The following is a 20,456-nucleotide window of genomic DNA, read 5'->3' as shown; positions in this document are numbered from 1 at the left end:
TACTGGTTATTTGAGGAAATTCTGAAACCAATTTTAAAGGGAACAATCTCTGAAATCTACAATGCATGAATGATACACCAAAGAATACATGTGGGCAGTGTTTTTTTCCTTACAATATTAAACATGATCAATGCTAATGACCGCCAAAAGAATACATCCACAATAGAAACCTAAATCTTTTTCAAATTACAAGATATTCATTTGGGTACACAATTTTCTTTTCTATTCTTTAAAAAGAGAAAAAATGGTAGGATTTGAATTTTCATTATACAAGGGGGCAGTTATTTTCCTTACATTATTAAACATGATCAATGCAAATGACTGTCAAAAGAATACATCTAAAATACAAAATTATAAAGAATAAAGCTAAAATGGAAAACTACATCTTTCTCAAATGAAGAATATAGATTACAAACTTTCCATTTGGATAATCAAATTTCTTTTATATTCTTTAAAATGGGAAAAAAAATGGTGGGATTCGAATTTTGTCGTCATTGTTCGAGAGAAGCTTCCCTATTTTCAACCGGCGAGGAGGCGTCTGATGTAGTATCATCTACGGTCACATTCGAAAACTCGGCCGTAATGCTTTTATCCTCGCCATTCAAAGAGGGTTCTTTTGGCGTTCCTGCTTCGACGGATGATTCGGACTCTTCCACGGGTTGTTGCAGGCTCCAGTACATGATGCTGGCTGTAAGGGTAAGGATCATCTTCTGGTTAACCTGCCATAGAAACAGAATACATGCAAAGAAGCAGAATCAAATAATGAAAAATGTATGGAGCTATGTCACAAATATAGTTCTTGGGAATTTTTTGGCAAGGGAAAATCTAGGGATATATTATTTTTTAAAATTTTTTTCAGGTTTATATTGGGAAAAATGAAAAAAATAAAATTATTTAAAAACATAAAAATTAAGAAAAAGTATAAAAATAAAAAATATTGTAAAAATATCATAAAAATATCGTGATATTATCATGATATTATCGCTATATATTTTTAAATTCTTGGGATTATTTCGAGATTTTGCTGTTTTATCAAAATATCGTGATAAGATCGCTAGATTTTGAAAATCTCAGAGATATTTGTGACGTAGGTACGGAGAAGATAGGTAATTGTAACACTACTTTCTGCATTTGTTCATGTTGAAAAGAAACACAGATTATATATGAAGCATCTTTCTGTGCAATGAACAAATTGATTTGCCAAAGATGAAAAATAACCTTTTAACCAAAGAAAAAGGCAACAGATAACCTGCTTTGAGAAACCCCAAAGAATCATCAATAGCTTTTCTAATTGGCCATTTATGAGAAAGATGATAATTCAGTCCTTTTAGTGAGAATTTTCCCAAAAAAATAAATTAAGTATTTTGGTACTTTTCTGGGAATTACATCGCAGATTCAAAGAAATTATGGATCCCAATGGAGATTTCTGAAAATAACAGCAGGAAATCGTCAAATTTCGATTTCTTTTGTGCAGTTACTTGTACTATTTTGGTATTTTTCTGAGTTACATTGTAGATTCAAAGAAATCATGGGTCCTAAAGGAAATTTCTAAAAATGATAGGCAGATATATTTGTCAAACGTTGTTTTCTTTTGTGCAGTTACATAATATGTCACAAATATCTCCAATATTTTCAAAACAACGAAATCCCGAAATAATTCAGGGAATTTAAAAAATATAGCGATATTTTCATTTACCGTGATAATATCACGATATTTTTATTTTTTCTTAATTTATATATATTTATATAGTTTTATTTTATCATTTTCCCCAATATAATTCAGAAAAAATAAAATAAAATAATATATCCGGAGATTTTCTCCTTGCCGAGAAATTCCTGAGAACGATAAATCAATATCTTTCATGAATGCTTCTGAAAATAAAGCAAAAAATGTTGATTTTACCTCCATGATATCTTCAGGTAACAAGAAAATGGAACACCCGAGCTTTCGTGCAACACTGATTATATATGTAGCATTCAACTTCTTTTCCTCATCTGTGTTGCCATGAAGATAAAAGTCAGATGGGAATAAGGCTGACAATTTGAACTGTCCATGTAAACTAACACTTGGAGGGCCAATATGTGTGGATGTTGGTTCATTCTTTTCACATTTTCCCCAAACTCAATTACGAGAAGCAAGAAAATGCTTCAAAATTTTCGAACTAATGAGCCATGCAATCAGAACAGAAAACAAAATAAAATGCCCAGTTGAAAGAAAACATACCACTTTCACCCTTGGTAACAAGGTTCCAGTTGACAACCCTTGGCTCCACAGCACTAAGAAGCTCAAGGAAAAATATCCCATTGGATAGGTTCTTATCCTGAAGAAAAATTGCAGAAGACTCAGAAAAAACATAGTTAAGGACATTTGTCATGTAGTGGAAAAAGAAATGGTCTTACCCTGAAACTTTCCATTTGAGAAGTTCTGCCTGTGCTCTTCACTTTGGTATTAGCCCAATTTAGGATATCAGCATCTGTCAGCTCTTTTCCATGGGAAAAAAATCTCAAGTTTTTGAGGAGTTGAAGTATATTAAACCTCATCAATTGCCACAGATAAGCTGAAATAAAGTCGAGTGGTTCAATCTAATGTCAGGTAAAGAATGAATATAATAACATCAATCTCTAGGATGCATTTGTAATTTTTGAAAATTGAAATAAATAAAATAAAAGTTAAGATCTAGCTGAGCTGAAATGGCAAAAAGGAATATGTATGCACTACTTAATGCGACTCTAGTGAACTGTTTGGACGTGGTTAGTCAAGACGGACACCATGCATGGTTTCATGGGAATGATATGGTTCCCATTTACATCAACAGAATGGCCACTATGGAATCTGTTAAAGTATAAAAGATAAATAACATCTTCTCCAACAGCTTAAGCTTTTGGAGAAGTTGGTAAGTTAACATGGTATCAGAGCCAAAGGTCTCGAGTTCAAACCTCCCGGATAGCAAAAATCCACATGCGATGGTCGGCCCAAAGTGGGACCACATGTGCCACGTGTTTGCCAAGTGGGCCACACGTACGGGGGAGTGTTTAAAAGATAAATAGCACCTTTCTCCAACAGCTTAAGCTTTTAGAGAAGTTGGTAAGTTAACAGAATCCATCTTTGAATGAATGTATGTTAAATACAAGCTTGTGAAGAGCTAAATGGGCAGGAAACAGTTTCTTGTGGCGCCACAGAGCCACATGTATCACAGTTTTCACCAAGCAATTCATTAAACAATGTAAGACTTTGGCCGAAAATAAAATAGTTTTTGGTTTGAATCCATTTTTAATGCGGATATATTCCGAGGCTAATTCATTATAAAAGTCATCTTGACAATCTTAAAATCTTAGCTCCTAGAGAAGCAATTAAAATAAACATTGATTCATTTGTAAAATTCAGTGCCATATGACAATTTAAAGAGCATACTCTTTTCCATAATAAAAATAAGGCAGCCATTAAAAAATAAATCGAAAGAAAGGGGCTGTTTTAACATAAATCAGGTAAGCTACCAATACCAACTATATCTTTCTAGATGATATATTGATGAACAAGAAAGAAGTGATCAGGTTGAAGTGTTTTGGGTAGCTTTACTAATTGGACCAGGATGCTCAGATACACAATGGAGCTGCAGATAGAACAAAATAGGACATGAACTGTTTTTTAAGCAATTTTCTATTTGAAGGAAATCTATAAAGAGAAAGAAGGTCGCATAACAGTGCACATTCACCTTCTTATCAGTGCCACGGAGTTCCGAGGGGTGTTAATGACAGGGGAATGGAGCAGATCTTGGTCAAAATCATTGGTGGGTTTTTACTATCATCCAGTGAAGCCTGAGACTATCAGCTCTTAATGATAATAAGGATCACTTTGACGCATTTTATGAAGAGAGGAGGGGAAAGGGGGGTTGGGGGCTTTTCGAAGTCGACTGGCCCTTACACAGCCCACTCCTAGGGTATATTGGGGAATGACCGTGGAGGGTATAGGTGCTGAGGATGTCAAATTCTCAGCTCAGTTTGATGAAAATGGTATCCGGAAATGGAAACTAAATGATCATAATCCCCTTCCTCATTGGGCAAGAGCTCAGAAGAACCTCAAGTATGTCTCACCACTTATTTTAAGTGGGCTCTGACCCAGAGTTGCTTTATCAATTTCAGGGTGCTGAAGAGGATTGTTCTACCTAGACGAGAAATTTCATACTTTAAGAGGCAGGATGTCAGTGCAGATATGATGTAGGAAAAGTTAAGAGGCTGAATTCATTCATTACCAAGCAACCCTAGAGAGTGTGTTCCTGTTTCCTGGGACCCCTTGTGGGAAGATCATTGAATATGAGGATCAATATTTACTGGTTTAAGGGTGCTAGAGGGGCTTGTAGTGGAGCCAAGGGTATCTGGAGTGGTGGGGATTGTAACAAGAATTTGCTCTCAATTTCTTTCCCAAAAGAGTGCCGACCTACTGTAACAGTGACTAGGGTGGGTCTGTCACAAATATCTCCAATATTTTCAAAAGATAGAGATTTTATCGTGATATTTTCATAAAAATGAAAAAATCCCCAAATAATCCAGAGAATTTAAAAAAAATATAATGATATTTTCATTTACCGCGATAATATTACGATATTTTAATGGTATTTTTTTTATTTTTTCTTAATTTGTATATGAATATATTTTAAAGAGTTTTATTTTATCATTTTTCCCGATATAAACCCGAAAAAAATAAAATAAAATATATCCTGTGATTTTCCCCTGCCGAGAAATTCCCGAGAACGATATTTGTGACATAGCTTGAATTGCAGGGGATTTTTTTTTCTTTCGATTTGTGTGGAGGGAAGAAGTGCGAGGTTGGTTAACCGAGCAGAAGAGCATTACCTAGAAAGAAATGATGAAATAAATCTCACAGAATGTTAAAGGGCTGAATGCCCGACAAAGGTGGCCGGCAATCAAGTGGGCAATTAAAAGATGAAGGCTTATGGCGGTTCTCTTCCAAGAAACAATGAGTCGAGCTCTTTGGAGGTAGTGGGGAACAACTCTATTTCAGCCTTGCCATCATTGGACAGGTTAATGTGGATTACCTTGGTGTATAAGCCATGTTACAAGCATGATAAGAGTTTTAGAGATGGAGTTTGTGCTTGCAAGAGGAAGCTAAGATGGAGTTTGTCCGAGCAAGAGGAAGATAAGATGGAGTTTCTAACACATTAATAAATAAACATGTACAGATGCATATAAATACATAAAATGCATGCAAGCATATATACATATATAAGATTTTGTGCTGGCATAAATAAGGTTTTGTGCCCTGTGTCTATAGCTTCGGAATATGTCAAAATAAAAAATAATCCATACCATGTATCATTTTAAGTCATGTTTGAATATAATTATTAGGTATTTGTCTCAGTTCACCATAAAAGTTTGTTATTCACTTACGCACACAACACTTATTTTTTTGAATATTCTTACGCACACAACATAAACAAGGTTTTAAATTTCATTTTGGTTTTGGTTTCGTTCGGTGCGAAAATGGAAACGTTTCGGTTTTAGTTGGAAATTTTGGTGGAAATCCCATAAATCATGGAAACATATGTAAATGATAGAATTTTAATAATAAACTTCATGACTAAAATAATCACAGATACAGACATAGAAACTATTACATAAGCAAGACAACCACCCATAATGGTTTAATAACATTGAACACCTAGTGACGTGTTGCCGTGCATGTCTGATAGTTTAGTACATACCACATTTCACATGTGATTCGTATAGATAATTATTCATAATTTAACACATACTGATATAACATACCACTAGTGCACTTGTGATTTTGGTTTTGTATCATTTCGGTGGGGATGGAAACAGAAACATTTAGGTCGTTTAGTGTCGGTTTCGGCAGAAATTTAAAACAATGAACATAATCAATAGACACATACTCTTGTCAGCAATAATCCAAGTCATTTAAGATAGATTACACTTACCTAGTATAAGCTTCTTATTTCCTTGTACAATATCATTCCCAGCCACATTAACTAGGGAAAATTTCAACTGTTTTCCGATCCTTACAACTTGATTACAGTTTTCTACTTTTCTAAATGGCATCTTTATGGGAGGTTTTGATGCTTGCTTCCAGTTGACTGATCCCGGAGAGATTTTGTCAAGCACTTCCAAAAGAACCCACCTGTGCACATGAGATACCATTTAGTGACATCCGTAGAGAAGCCGGATTGCTAATTCATGACATTTTCAAGCTTACCCATTTCTTACATCCTCAAACACATTATTAACATATGTGACAATTCCAAGACTGTTGATCCACAATCTAAAGGCTCTCTCCTCTCTAGATACAAGTACATCATCTGGCATCATCTCTGCAAAGGAGATTTTATTGTTGTCCATCGACAAACCATTCCTGGAAAGATAAAGGCCCAATTAACATAAATTTTCACACCTTTTAATCATCAAACAAGCAATAAATAGCAAAAATTTAGCATAAAACACAGGAACCTGATAAATGTCATGACAATAACAAAATAATTTGTGTAACTAAAGCTAATAAAAGGGTGATACATCTAAGAAAAATGGCCCATTCATAAAAAAAATTAGCAATATTATGCATTCATTATTGATTGATACCAGTTTATAAAAATCCAAGAGTTAACCATACAGACCCACCAAAAAAAATAGGGAAAATTCTCAAAAAAATATGATTCTTATCTGAAATTCTCAAAAAAGGGTTAAGTTGGCTAATTTCTCAAAAAAGAGGTGAAACGCATCCCAAGGAGTATTTTTGGACAAAAATGCCCTTGTGTTGGTTTTCCCTCCAAAAAAGTAAGCAACAAATCCCAATGCATTTCACCTAACATTTTGACCTTTTTACCTTCTTCTTCCCCATGCCAAAATCAAACTCCATTGTCTTTGTAAAAAACCCAAACGAAATTCCATTGCAGAGAGGTGAAACTCCCCTCTCCTAAAATGTAGATTTTATTGGATCTTTTATTTTTCTTTGCCTATCAAACCTAAGCTTCTCAAGTAGGTCCATTGTGATACATTTGCATAGGTTTAACATGTTCCTTACAATGTTATGGTGTATTGTCATCATCTTGTTTATTTGTTAGGAATTTGTTATAGTTTTGTTAGGCATTTGTTATTATCATCATCCTCTTTACAATGCTAAGGTGTATTGTTTAGATGGCCTAATACTTGGATGTATGGTGTATTGTCACTCGGATGTTATGGTGGTTCATAGTTTAGATGGCCTAATACTTGTGAGAATGACTGTATTTATAGGGTTTTAAACACTCAGAAGCACTCATTATACCTAGGAACCACTAATTATACTTAGGAACCACTAATATACCTAGGAACCACTATTTACCATTATGTAGTGGTTTTAAGCTATAAATAGTGGCTCCAAAGTAGAAATATTGCTTCACACAATCTAATAGTACTTCATTGGGTGTCAATGTTGCAATGAATTTATGAACAGTGGGTTAAATAGTTTTCTAAACACTTAGATGTTATGGTGGTTCGTAGTTTAGATGGCCTAATACTTGTGAGAATGACTGTATTTATAGGGTTTTAAATACTCAAAAGCACTCATTATACCTAGGAACCACTAATTATACTTAGGAACCACTAATTATACCTAGGAACCACTATTACCATTATGTAGTGGTTCCAAGGTATAAATATTGCTTCACACAATCTAATAGTGCTTCATTGGGTGTCAATGTTGCAATGAATTAATGAACAATGGGTTAAATAGTTTTCTAAACACTCGGATGTTATTGTGGTTCATAGTTAAGATGGCCTAATAATTGAGAGAATGATTGTATTTATATGTTTTTAAACACTCAGAAGTACTCATTATACCTAGGAACCACTAATTATACTTAGGAACCACTAATTATACCTAGGAACCACTAATTATCATTACGTAGTGGTTCCAATTATCATTATGTAGTGGTTCCAAGATATAAATAGTGGTTACAAGGTATAAATAGTGGTTATAGAGTAGAAATATTGCTTCACACAATCTAATAGTACTTCATTGGGTGTCAATGAATTTATAAACAATGGGTTAAATAGTTTTCTAAACACTCGGATGTTATGGTGGTTCATAGTTTAGATTGCCTAATACTTGTGAGAATAACTGTATTTATAGGGTTTTAAACACTCAGAAGCACTCATTATACCGAGGAACCACTAATTATACTTATGAACCACTAATTATAACCAAGAACCACTATTTACCGTTATGTAGTGGTTCCAAGGTATAAATAGTGGTTCCAGAGTAGAAATATTGCTTCACACAATCTAATAGTACTTCATTGGGTGTCAATGTTGCAATGAATTTATGAACACCTGTATGACAGAATGGTGGAAAGGTCGACCTTTTCACATGTTTTACACCTGTCTGACGGAATGGTGGAAAGGTTGACCTGTAATTGGTCTTCCTACCTGTTTGGTCAAATGGTGAAAAGGTCGACCTATCAAGGCAAATTCCCACCTATTTGTACATATGCTATAAAGGTCGACCTGCAGGTCGACCTATTATGGCAAATTCGCACCTGTTTGCGAAGAATGTAAAAAGGTCGACCTTCAGGTGTGACCCGTACAATAGTATTTGCATTGTATTTCACTAGATCACCCTGTGGAAATGATTTTTTAGGCACAACCTATTTGCATTTTGGCTTATCTAATGGACGGTTTGGACCATCCTATGGTGTGACCTGTACAATACGTTTTGAAAAATGCTGGAGTATATGGGTTTACACCATATAAAAACTCTTTCTCATGAAGAAACAATATAGGGCTTCCCTACCACTAAGTCAAAAGCCAAAAGTATTTATGTAACTGAACACAATTTGTAGAACGGCAGTGATAAAATTCACCTCGTATTTTTTAAAATGGACTATACAACCCACACTATAGGATGATCCCAACCGCCCAATTGATGGGCCACAACATAAATAGGTTTTGCCCCAAAAATTATTTCCATAGATGATCCCAACCGTCCAATCTATAGAAGTTTCCATAATCTAAGTCCCTCTTTAGATCGTTGTGGCCCATCAATTGGGCGGTTTGGATCATCCTATGGTATGGGCTGTATAGTCTATTTTGAAAAATATGGGTTGAATTCATCCTAGAAGGAGGCTGTACAATGGAGTTTTACTAAAGGCAAGACTTTGAACACTTGGCACGGGGAAGAAGAATCTAAAAAAGGTGAATAGGGTTTGTGAGCATTGGGTTCCGTTTCTCAAAAAGGTGGAGGGAAAAGCAACTCAGGGGCATTCTTGTCTTTAAACATGCCTTGGGATGCGTTTCACCCCTTTTTGAGAATTTAGCCAACTCAACCCCTTTTTTGAGATTTTCAGTTAAAAATCACATTTTTTTCATAATTTTCCCAAAAAAATATTTTCCATATTTGATAATAAATAAAATGAGCCTGTGGAGAAATTATTAAATAACCTTGGGTAGCTTGTTGAGATGAAAGTTGTAACTACCCAACACTCAGAACTAAGACACTGTGCAATGCCTAATGAACATATTTGTAACGAAAGGATTCACGAAGTCAAGGTTCAAAGAAATATAAGCAAAATGAAGAAAGGGGAAATGCATTTCTCAACATTTTGTATCTAGCTTTTATGATATTCACGAGGAAGTAAGAGGAAGAGTTCATTGAAATCGCTATTTCTGAATTTGGTCAGAGCAAAATCCCAAAAGAATAGTACATAGAATACCATGTTCTACATCTTTTTCAATGCCATTTTATTGACTTCAGTACTTAATTCTCTCAGTTCCAAAAACAAATTTGGTAGAACAATCCTTGTAATATGCTTAACGGTTCAAGTTCTACACTCTTAACCCAGAAAACAAGTGTGCAAATGTCAACCACATTAGCGACAAAACAGGCTAATGGAACTCTAATAACAGGCTAATGGAACTCTAATAACAGGGAAGTGTAAATGATGCCCACAAATGTAATATGACTAGCCGCAAGGTCACAGAACATCTCAGACACCAAGAACCATATACTTTCAGATGCCCATACAGATATAAGAAGTTTACATAAAAGTTATTTATTAGAAAAATTCAACCTTTTTCATACAGAGACTCCTTATGAACAACAACATCAATTTCTTGAGTGTAGTAAGATGGTAGTTAAATGTTAACAAGTAGTACTACACTTCTCAAATAAGGAAATCACTATATCGCAAAGAAGAGAAAGATAATATAAAGACAGTTACATGAGGCGCAGAGATTGCCCCTCAGCTAAAAGTGTAATAATGACATTCTTTTGTCAAGTATCACTACACATACATCTCTAAAATTGTAAAGAATGTAAGATAACCTGGGTACTCTCGATGTCCCTCTGCATTTAGTACGTTTATGATATACTAAATGAGCTAACGGCCTGTTTGGATGCCGATAAGATTTTGATTTGGATTTCTCACATTTGCAGCCCTTTTTGTGTAGTGATTTGGATCCGGATCAAATCCTTTGATTTCCAAATCGGCGACTGACAGTGAAAAAATCAGATTTCCAAATATGCTGTGGAAATAAGTAAATGGAAATCCACAGATGTGGCAGTTTCTTTCACCCTCTTTGCTCCTCATCCCCTCCCCTCCAGTAGGAATTACCCCCTTCCCTCTCGGTCTCCCTCAACAGGAGCTGGCGGATCTATTCATTTTGTATTCAAAACTCAATTCCAAATCCAAATACAAAATATGAGGTATCCAAACGGGCCCTGAGGGTATTCTATATGGTATTATCTTGGTCTAGTCATTTTTGTAATTGGTAGGTAGGAGCACTCAAAAGGATATTAAACCCCAGAAGCAACCAATAACCCACAAATATACATTTCATAATGATATACTGATATAACCTTGCCACTGTTTCTTTTCCATTGGAAAAAGGTCTCATGAAGCATTAAAATCTCATTAGAATCAAATAATGACTAAAGATAACTGCTCAAAAGGTGATTAAAAGGATGAGGTAATAGTAACATCATCCTTTTTCACTGGCTGAAGGAAATCTCATAAGGCATTAAAATATGATAAAAAGCCTATAAGAACATGGTATGTAAATAGAAAGGAGTTAAAAAAGTGGTTGTTGGCAAGGCAAATAATATTCACCACTAATTGTCTATTGAGCCATAGTTCCAAACATGTTGGATGATGCTCCAATGTCATGTCTGATAGATACTAAAAATTGTTATGTACGAATCACGGGAAAAAGGGAATCCTTATATCTCCAACTAAAATAATAGAGAACCCAATAATAGCTATGGATTTTGTAAGAATCTTTTCATATCCATTATCCATGAAGAATATTGATGTATATGTAGAAACCAATTCTAGAAGGTCTGCCCCTACTAAATCAAATAAAGGCACCAATACTTTCCACATCTAGAATAACCTTTTCTTTGCCATGCTTTCTCTCTCCTTTGTTCTTTTTTTTTAAAGTTTTTTATATGTTAGAAGTGGCCGTTTTAGTGATAGGGCTATTTTGTAGATGATAGTTTTTCGTAGTGATAGTATTTCTTTTCCTCATTTTCTCTCTCCTTTCTTTTTTTTTCCAAATTTTTGTAGATGCTAGAAGTGGCTGTTTTAGAGATAGGGGTATTTTGGTCGTTTTGACCAAATCCCACATATATGTATGACTTTTATTGAATTTCGATTATGATGGATTAATTGAGCTTTGCACTACATATATTTCCTCTTATCCCTTCTGCTTTGTATTCTCTTTAATTCATTAAATTACTCTTGACAATTTTTAGATGGTATCAAAGCGGGAAGATCAAGATCCAAGGGCACTTCTTCCTGTGACTTCTTGAACAAGTTAGTCCTTCATCTCTTTCTCCCTTTTTCAATCAGATTAACGATTTATTCCTTCCTCATATCTTCTTGTTCTCCATTCCAAAAGGAAGCTTTCCTTTCCCCCTCATATTTTATTCTCCTTATCCTTCCCTCTCAATTACTTACTCTTCTTCTTATTATGTCCATTAAAATCATCATTTTTAAGGTTTTACCATTCTTATGAAAATTCATACCCTCCTCTGTTCTTTCGCTCCCTTCTTTTCTTTCTTTAGTTAACTTAAGCCTACCTTAAGTGAGGTTCATGCTAGCAACTTAAGTCCTTTTAAAATTTAAAATAGGACCAGCAGGCCCAGCAGCCTTTATGTAATTCACTTAAGTTGGTGCATTCTATCACCCAACTTAACAATTTGGTGAACATTACACTCAAACCCTACAAAAATCATCCCCTTTCCCCATGAAAACACAAAAGTCCAATCCTCTGCTAGCTCTTTATCAGGGTATTTCTAGATCTTCGCTCTCCCTGATCCAGTGCATCCCCTGGCACATCGGTTTAGTCAATGACTGCATTAGCATAGTTGTTGTACTTGTGTTCTTTTCTAGTATTGTACTACTAAGTGATGTCTTTGTTAGTCATTTTACTAGGTAGTTAAGTTCGTTTTGATGTTCGTTGTAAGGGATGTCTATATGAAGCCTATCGCAACTCATTTGCATTTGGGTTTTTTAGATTTTGAGATTAGAGGTTTGTATGTTGTTTGGGAGAGAGAGAGAGTTATACGCTCTTGTTCTTGTCTATCTTTGGAGAGAAATGGAACTTCAAGGCAGATGTTTCTGTCTTTTCAAATCTTCTATCTATCTTTTCATCTTGTTGGTTCAATATCACTCTTACGCCGCTTCGCTGGAGTTGAAGATTAAATCATCTTGGTTTTGTAAGAATTCATTAGAAACTCTCGAGATCTATAAGTTTACGTTCATCTTTCTATTTCTATATAACAAACTCATGGAGAACTGATGGAATTTCTGAGATTTGTGGCCGAAAGCAATTAGAGATCAGATCCAATTTTGAAGAATTTAGTCAGAGAGATCTGATTTGTTTCAGCTCGAAACTGCTGCTAGCTCAACTGGTTTGCTCCTATGATTTAGCCGACACTTTGAATTTACCGTCGACATGCGTTGTGTTGTGTCCGACACGACACCCATGTCCACACGTGTCGTCACTCCTTTTGACACTTGTAAATGTACTTCTAGAAGTGTCAAACTTAATGTCGGCGTGCCGACACATTTTTGTACCATGTCAAGTGTGACATTCTGTTTTATTGTTGAATATTGTATTTACCTCTTTTATGATTATTAACTCTTCTTATATTATAAACTCTTCTTTTAGCTATTCTTTAACTAATATTTGTTGGTATATCCCCTCTCCTAAACTTAAAACCCAAAACAAACTCTTATTCTAATATTATATTCATTGTATCCGATTGGTTTTTCTGTGTCCACGTTTCTGGTTTAGCCGTGTTCCTGTTTCTAAATTTTGGGGGTTTGCCATGTCCGACACTCCGCGTCCGTGTCGACACATGGCACTAGTATCCGTGTCCACAAATCATAATGCTCACTGCTTCTTCGGCAGCAAAGAAACAAATAATTCACAGATGTTTTAACTCAAAATTTGCATCAAGTGGCATCAGAGCAGGATTGAGAGTTTTCCTAATTCTTGCAGGTCTTGGGAGGGATGTGAGGAGATCTGAACCGTGTTTGTTGCCGACTTCATCTCATTGCAATTCTGGAACAGAGAGTTTTCTTTTCATCATGAAAGTGTCAAACTAAGAGCAGATCTACACTGAAACTTCGCAAATTTTCATATCTACTCAATTGCAGTTCACGGTCTGAGAGGGTGATTAGAAGTGGATGTTTTAGTGATAAGGATATTTTGGCCATCCTGACCAAACCCCATTTATATATATGACAAGTATTGAATTTCGGTTATGATGAATGAATTGAGTTTAGCATCCCATAAGTTTTAGCTCCCCTCTACCGCCTTCTATTCTTTTCAATTCATTATATTACTCAATATTTTCATAGTGGATAGGTAACCTGGGATTGAACTTGTGACCCCAAATTGTGGCACACAAAACATTCCATTTTCAATTGAATTGTGGGGCTCAACCCCCAAAGTTGAGTTTGATAGGGTTAGAACGTATGAAAATCCAATATACTACATCACAAAGAAGCAACTTATGGGTACGCAGAGTCCACAGAAGAAGCAATCTCTAATTTCCCAATTGTCATTCTCCATGCTGGTTACTTCCCTTGATAGGAAGCAAGACTAGAGTTATCACATATCTTATGCAGTTGAATGTTACAAAAGAAATTATTTGTTTTTCTTTCAGTATCCCAAAAAATTATGTAAGAATTATCTGTAATCAGGTATACATGATAATGAGAGGCTCTTTTTCTTGGAAATCGTGAAAGGGACTTGAAAATAAATTAGAGGTTTTCGTGGGGAAATCATATATGCAACAGAAATATCGAATGTGAATACCTTAAAACCTCTTGGTGAGTTTTCTAGGGTGAGATGATTTCCTTGGAGTCCCAATCAAATACATGAAGCTATTCTTTGGGTAATGCCTTCCGACAGACCTCTATGGGAACACCTGACATGAAGACCACTATTGTCTACATACTACACGGCAATGACCCATGTCTTGTTTGTGAGAACCATTAACGAATTTACATTCTCTAAAGTTGCTATGGCATCCTGGCATCTGAAAATCTAGAATCCAGCACATGTATTTGATGCTATAGAGTCAAGGATTTGGGATCGAAAGAGAAGATGAATCAGCCTAAGGTCTAAGCACATTTCCAAATTTCTATGGATTTCTGAATCACCAATAAATTCAAACAAATCTGGAACCTTATGCAAAATTATTAGGACAAAAGTATTCATCAAATGATGCACTGAAAATTTCAAAACTCCACCAAGGAGTTAGTCAATGACAGACAATATACCGTGGCAACTTCAGCAGGAGTAAGCAAATGCATACCCATAAAGTGGATTCTATAGCATTATAAATTCATGTTAGGGGAAAATTTAACTTTGAAAGAATCGCAGTGGAAGTGAGATAATGTAGCCTTACCTGTGATGGAATATATGTGCAACAAATGCAAGATTCAGATTTGTCGAGCCTTCAACAATGTCCTTTGGAGTTAGGTATCTTTTGCAATTCATTTTCTCTGCGTGTTCAATTATAAGTTCTGCCCTTTCAGTAGGATCTTTAGTATCCAATGTGGCTGGGCTACAGTGCTCTGGTGCTAGAACATTAAGCAGGAATGCATAAGCCTCTCCATCCTACAAGTGTACAAGCTTGTGAGCCATAGAAATCTGAAGAAAGTAAGCACGCATGCCCTTGTGAAACAGATGAGACAAGTAAAATGAGATAAGCAGAAGGGAGAGCTGCATTTGAATATCAAATCATTTATTTCAAGGTACAAAGATCCACCATCATCAAGGGTCAAAAAAAAAAAAAAAAAACCATCATCAAGGTACCTCTTTCCTTATTATAATCCATTAACGAAAAGCTTAAGTGAAAATGACAGATTCTTAAGCACAGAATTTCACATAACACAACAAAAATATGCAAAAAATCAATAATAGTAAATATTCAACAGCAGTGGATATTGAATTTGCAGTATAAACCTTTACTCAGGAAAAAGAAAACCTTAACTTTTGGGATTAAGCTGATTGCTTGTCATTGTAGTTTACCACTCCAAAATTTCTTCAAGAAACAGATCTAACCTTTAAACTTCTCGCTACTGCTTTCTTCTCAGAGAACATCACTTTCACTTTTGGTTGAATCTCGAATATAACATTACTGTGTCACTATTTAGCCCAGGCCATTATCTATAAATACAGGTTTCCCAAAAAATTTCATAACCAAACTAACAAGAAGGATAAACATTTGAGATACTACCTTAGAAAACAGAACACAGTTTTCTCCTCGGAACAATCACTTATTTGTTGTTCAAGTCCCGGAATTTACATCTGGAACCAGAACACTTTAAAAGTAATACACAGACTCATATTCCTCGACGTCAAACAATCCATTCCAGCAACATTGCAATTGGAAGAATGTGCTACACTGCTACTAATCAATAGATAGTGGTGTGGTCTAGCAGCCTTTTCTTCCAATTTCCATTTACTCATGACGTCGTGTTATGGTCAAGTGATGGATATAATTGCTGTTGTGGTTGCTGCACATTTACTTTTTGTATCATGTTTACGTGGATGGAATTTTAAAAAATAGGATTATTAGTTAATAATATGACCATTGATGATCATTCACAGGTAGGTCCCGTACTAACATAATGTATCAGACACTAACATGAGAAGGTGGATAGAATGAGGTTGAACACATGGAGGTGATAGGCACATGGTCCAATCACACACATAATTCCTATATGTATAAGAATTTAATATAGGACTTGGACGTAGAAATGATGTGCAAATAAAGAAAAAGAAACCAATTTCTCTAGTACTTCCAGGCATGAAGATTTTTGTCAGTAAGACCATGTAAATCAGATCCATACACACACAGTTACCAATTCATGCTAACTAAAAATTTTTCTTGCCCTTACTGACATGAAAAATGGGAATACTGAAAGCTTCGAATTTGTTACCTTACCTTTACATCAGAAGAAAAATTTGTCACAGGTTTCTTGTAGCCTGCTTTCTGGAGATGAAAATTCATCCATTTGAGCAAGATCTTTTCTGGTGCCAAACTCATGAGCTCCTCCACATCCTGTCAATTTCAATAACATGATATAAGAAAGGTCAATAGTTATATTACTATCAAACCTAAAAAATGGAGGTGGTGGCATAGCCAATCAACATATCTTGACCTTGCTGTCATCTACCAACTCGACCAATTGAGGTGTCTTCTTTAAGTTGAGATCAGCTAACAGTTGAATCTGATAATAGAATCACCAAGAGAAAATCAAGAAGGCATCTGATATGTCACCTAAAAAAAGCATTAATGAAGTGCAAAGACCTTCTAGAAGCAGAAAACTTGTACTACAAAGCACCCACTTTAAATCAATACAAAGACCTGGATCATTATGTTTCAGACGCTGATATCATTAAGCCTCTAATGATAGCAGTTTTCAATTTTATATCCCGAGGAAGTTACAAGCAAACTGGTAATTAAGAAAAAGGTCCTTGCGCATACCTTTATAATTTGAGATATCAACCCAAGTAAGAGATGAGGCTGCAGAGGAACAATTAAATAAATCAGTCCAATAATTTTAAGCCTGCTAGTTGGTGAAAAAAAATCACGGAAGGAGCAGAACTGAAATTCAAGAGTGTTCTCAAATATAGATAGCAAAACAATGAGACACAAATGTGTTGTCTACAATCTCTGTAACAGTGATTTGTTTTCGAAGTTCCAAGACTCTGTATAAACCTTAAATAACTGAGATTACAAATCAACCAATAATGAATAACATCATTGAAGTGGATGTTCAAAAGCACAGGCAAGCAAAAGTTTCAATAACTGAGATTCCCTTCTCAAAGCAATACTAAATGCACATGTAATAAAAGTAAAGATGTTCAGCTGAATTGACTTGGCACCAGTAGAACTGGTTCAACTAACCCTCCCTTCAATCAAGTCCTGTGTTCCGATGTTAACAACGGTGCACCCAATAGCCTTTGCGGAGTTAAGACAGAGGGTATGATTCTCATTCCTTTCCCATGGGTTAAGTATGCGCTTGGTGTTAATTGCTCGTTCATCTATAGTCCCAGGAACAGCCACATTGATCAGCTTACTGCATCAAGCCAGCAAATGCATCAACACAAGAATACCCTCATTCAGAAACCAACAAAATAGCATATCATATAATCTCCCATGAGTACCAGAGAAGAACTCCATCTTTTGCTAGTTCAAAAAGACCATTCGTTGCTGGATCTAAGGGAAGATATTTCTTCAGAAAAGGGTCATCTCCAAGATGGCTATTGATATGGGCGACATAAGATGCCTGCTCTGATTCACTGATTGTATGCAGAAGGGTGGTTGTGGTGGCCTTCAAGAATGATGATGCGTTTTTTGTGTTGCCCAATTTGGCAGCCGCCCGGCCTTGCAAATTCAAATATGCCTGCCCATTCAACCATTCAATCAAGTTTATTCACACATTCTACTAATAATTGTCTTAAATCGAAGAGGAAAAGGGAAGAGACATGCAACCTCCATCAACTTACCCTAAGGAAGGTTTCAAAATCAATTTCATCTGTTGTTGAATACAATTCAACTAAGATCTCTTTGATCTCTTCTTCAGTAAGCATCTCTCGCAAAGCCTTCAGTTTCGCCATTACAGGCGGCAAATCGCCAACCGTCACATGGCCCGATTCCTTCCTCATAGAAAGAAACTACACAGACCACAAAGTGATATGTACATGTTATGGTGTATATAATGTAGTTATAGAGTAGTTATTGTAGGATTATGCATTTTAGATTTGTGGGTGTTAGTTACTTATTATGTTTCATGTAAGTGGGCAAATGGGTTGGTGATGTGGGACACCTTTGTTTTTGTATTTAAGGAGTTTTATCTTAATGAAAATGTAGAGAATTTGCAACCAAAACATAAACTTACATTTCAAGAGAGTTATGGTTCCTCTCGAATTGTCATGTCATCGTGTATATGATATAGTTACAGACTTACAGAGTAGTTATTGTAGGATAATGCATTTTAGCTTAGTGGGTGTTAGTTACTTATTTTGTATTTAAGGAGTTGTATCTTAATGAAAATGTAAAGAATTTGCAACCAAAGCAGAAACTTATATTTCAGGAGAGTAATCATTTCTATCAAGTTGAACCATTAGGAGGTCCGGTTGCCTCGAATCATCCTCACTATCCCTCTTCTTCTATCTTTTCCTTTGTTTATTTGTGTTAAGGAGAATTACGCACCTAACACAAAGTCACAAAGTTCCACAAATTCCATGCCATATGAGCAATGAGATCATAGCTTCCTCAACCAAAAGGGGTAACCAAATTCGAAAGGCCACTAGTTTGATAATGGGGTATTTAACATACTTTGAAATAGAGAATTCAACATAAAAAGAAAATATTAGAATTACTTACATTGGATTTCAGGCTGCGAAGCTCGACTTGAGTGAACTGGCTATGAAGCCATGGATCAGAAACAATAACACCCACGAAACTCGACATCGGAGGGGAGCGAAAAAAATACCCACTAATTCTCCTCCAAATTCACTAATAAAAATTAACAAAACAAAAGAAGTCTAAAATTCTCCTCCAAAATCACTAATGAAAATTAACAAAACAAAAGAAGTAAAAAATTCTCGTCCAAATTCACTAATAAAAATGAACAAAACAAAAGAAAATCCTCCAGCCCAGAATTAGTAAACCAATTCCCGGATCAAAAACAGGAAAACAAATCAAAATCCAAAGATGAATCTGCAAAGAAATCTCCAATATAGTCTTCTATTCCTGATAACCAAAGAGTAAAGAAAAACAAAACAAATGACCCAAAAAACTATGCATGAAAAGGAAATAGAAAAAGCAAAAAAAAATCAATTTTCTTGGGATTTCCTTGATGAGAAGCAAAAACAATGAAGACCCAGAAAGGAAATGAAGAATTATAGAGAACCCAAAAGCACGAACCTGTTGGAATCGAAGATTTTCATATGATTGATATATGTATATATTATTTTTCTTATGTGGGTGTGACTGTTCTTCGTATTATTCTATTGAGATCTGTTGAATGGAGACGGGAGAGAGGAGAGTCCGAGTTTTCTGCCGCCGAATAGCATGTTGTTTAAGAGAAGGCCCCTTTTTTTATATTCACACCGCCGAGATTTTATATGGTGTGTGGTCGTATGAACCAGTATTTTTCAAAAAGTACTGTACGACCCACACTATAGGATGATCCAAACCGTCCATTTGTTGGACGACGACGTAAATAGGTTGTGCCCCAAAAATCATTACTACAGGATGATCCTAACCCTCCAATCCATAGATTTTGCACATATGGAAAACTTCTATAGATCGGAGGGTTAGGATCATCCTATGGAAACAATTTTTTGGGCACAGCCTATTTACCGTTGTGGCCCAACAAATGGACGGTTTGGATCATCCTATGGTGTGGGCCGTACCGTAATTTTTGAAAGATAGTGGTTTCTATGGCCACACATATTACATTTTCTAAAAGAAGGCACCTTTTTTATATTCACACCCTCTCCCTCTCTCTCACATGGCATAGCATGATCACGTGGGACCTCTTTGGATCAATCCCTGCTTTGTCTTGGACTCTTATTCGCCCTCTTTTTTTGTTTGTGACAGCCCCCTCTAGTATAAGAGAGTAGTCATAAATACACTAGAGGGGGCTGTCCCAAGTGACAAAAGGGGAAAATATGTTATTTCCCTTGTCCCTCAAACATCCACTTGGTGGAGCCCTCTTGGATTGTCCACTTTGTAAATAACGATCTAACCAAACAATCCTAACCATCCACTGAATGGGGTCTTCAATCCTAACCATCCACCGAATGGAGTCTTCTGCCATTAAATATGGACTGTTGATTCATCAATGAGTCTTCTGCCATCAAATGTGGGATTATAGGCTCTTGATCTAATGGACGGGATTGCCTTACTTGAA

At 35.7% G+C, this 20,456-nt stretch overlaps 1 protein-coding gene across 1 annotated transcript; it reads right to left on the bottom strand.

The window, feature by feature from the left end:
* Positions 1-245: 245 nt before the first annotated feature.
* LOC143851028 (fimbrin-5-like) lies at positions 246-19,612 on the bottom strand. The gene is made up of 15 exons (XM_077360351.1): positions 19,466-19,612; positions 18,923-19,054; positions 18,043-18,210; positions 17,701-17,939; positions 17,441-17,612; positions 17,018-17,056; positions 16,692-16,760; positions 16,475-16,591; positions 14,930-15,141; positions 6,230-6,385; positions 5,955-6,154; positions 2,401-2,558; positions 2,225-2,321; positions 1,904-1,995; positions 246-719 (listed from the first exon to the last, which is right to left on the bottom strand). The coding sequence occupies exons 2-15, from the start codon at positions 19,007-19,009 to the stop codon at positions 492-494; spliced, it is 2,034 nt and encodes a 677-aa protein (XP_077216466.1). The 5' UTR covers positions 19,010-19,054; positions 19,466-19,612; the 3' UTR covers positions 246-491.
* Positions 19,613-20,456: the final 844 nt, after the last annotated feature.

This window comes from Tasmannia lanceolata, unplaced genomic scaffold (assembly GCF_043159265.1).
Source record: "Tasmannia lanceolata isolate RefF3 unplaced genomic scaffold, GAP_Taslan_0.1 ptg000018l, whole genome shotgun sequence".
Taxonomy (NCBI): domain Eukaryota; kingdom Viridiplantae; phylum Streptophyta; class Magnoliopsida; order Canellales; family Winteraceae; genus Tasmannia; species Tasmannia lanceolata.
This window is presented reverse-complemented; position numbering and strand designations above follow the sequence as displayed.

Bases quoted from the DNA above. Each gene is read 5' to 3' on its own strand.
- LOC143851028 (XM_077360351.1), bottom strand. From the start codon at position 19,009: ATGTCGAGTTTCGTGGGTGTTATTGTTTCTGATCCATGGCTTCATAGC. The intron at 18,211-18,922 runs GTAAGTAATTCT...TGGTCTGTGTAG, and splicing joins TTCGCAGCCTGAAATCCAAT to TTTCTTTCTATGAGGAAGGA. The intron at 16,761-17,017 runs GTATGCGCAAGG...TTCTATTATCAG, and splicing joins TGATATCTCAAATTATAAAG to ATTCAACTGTTAGCTGATCT.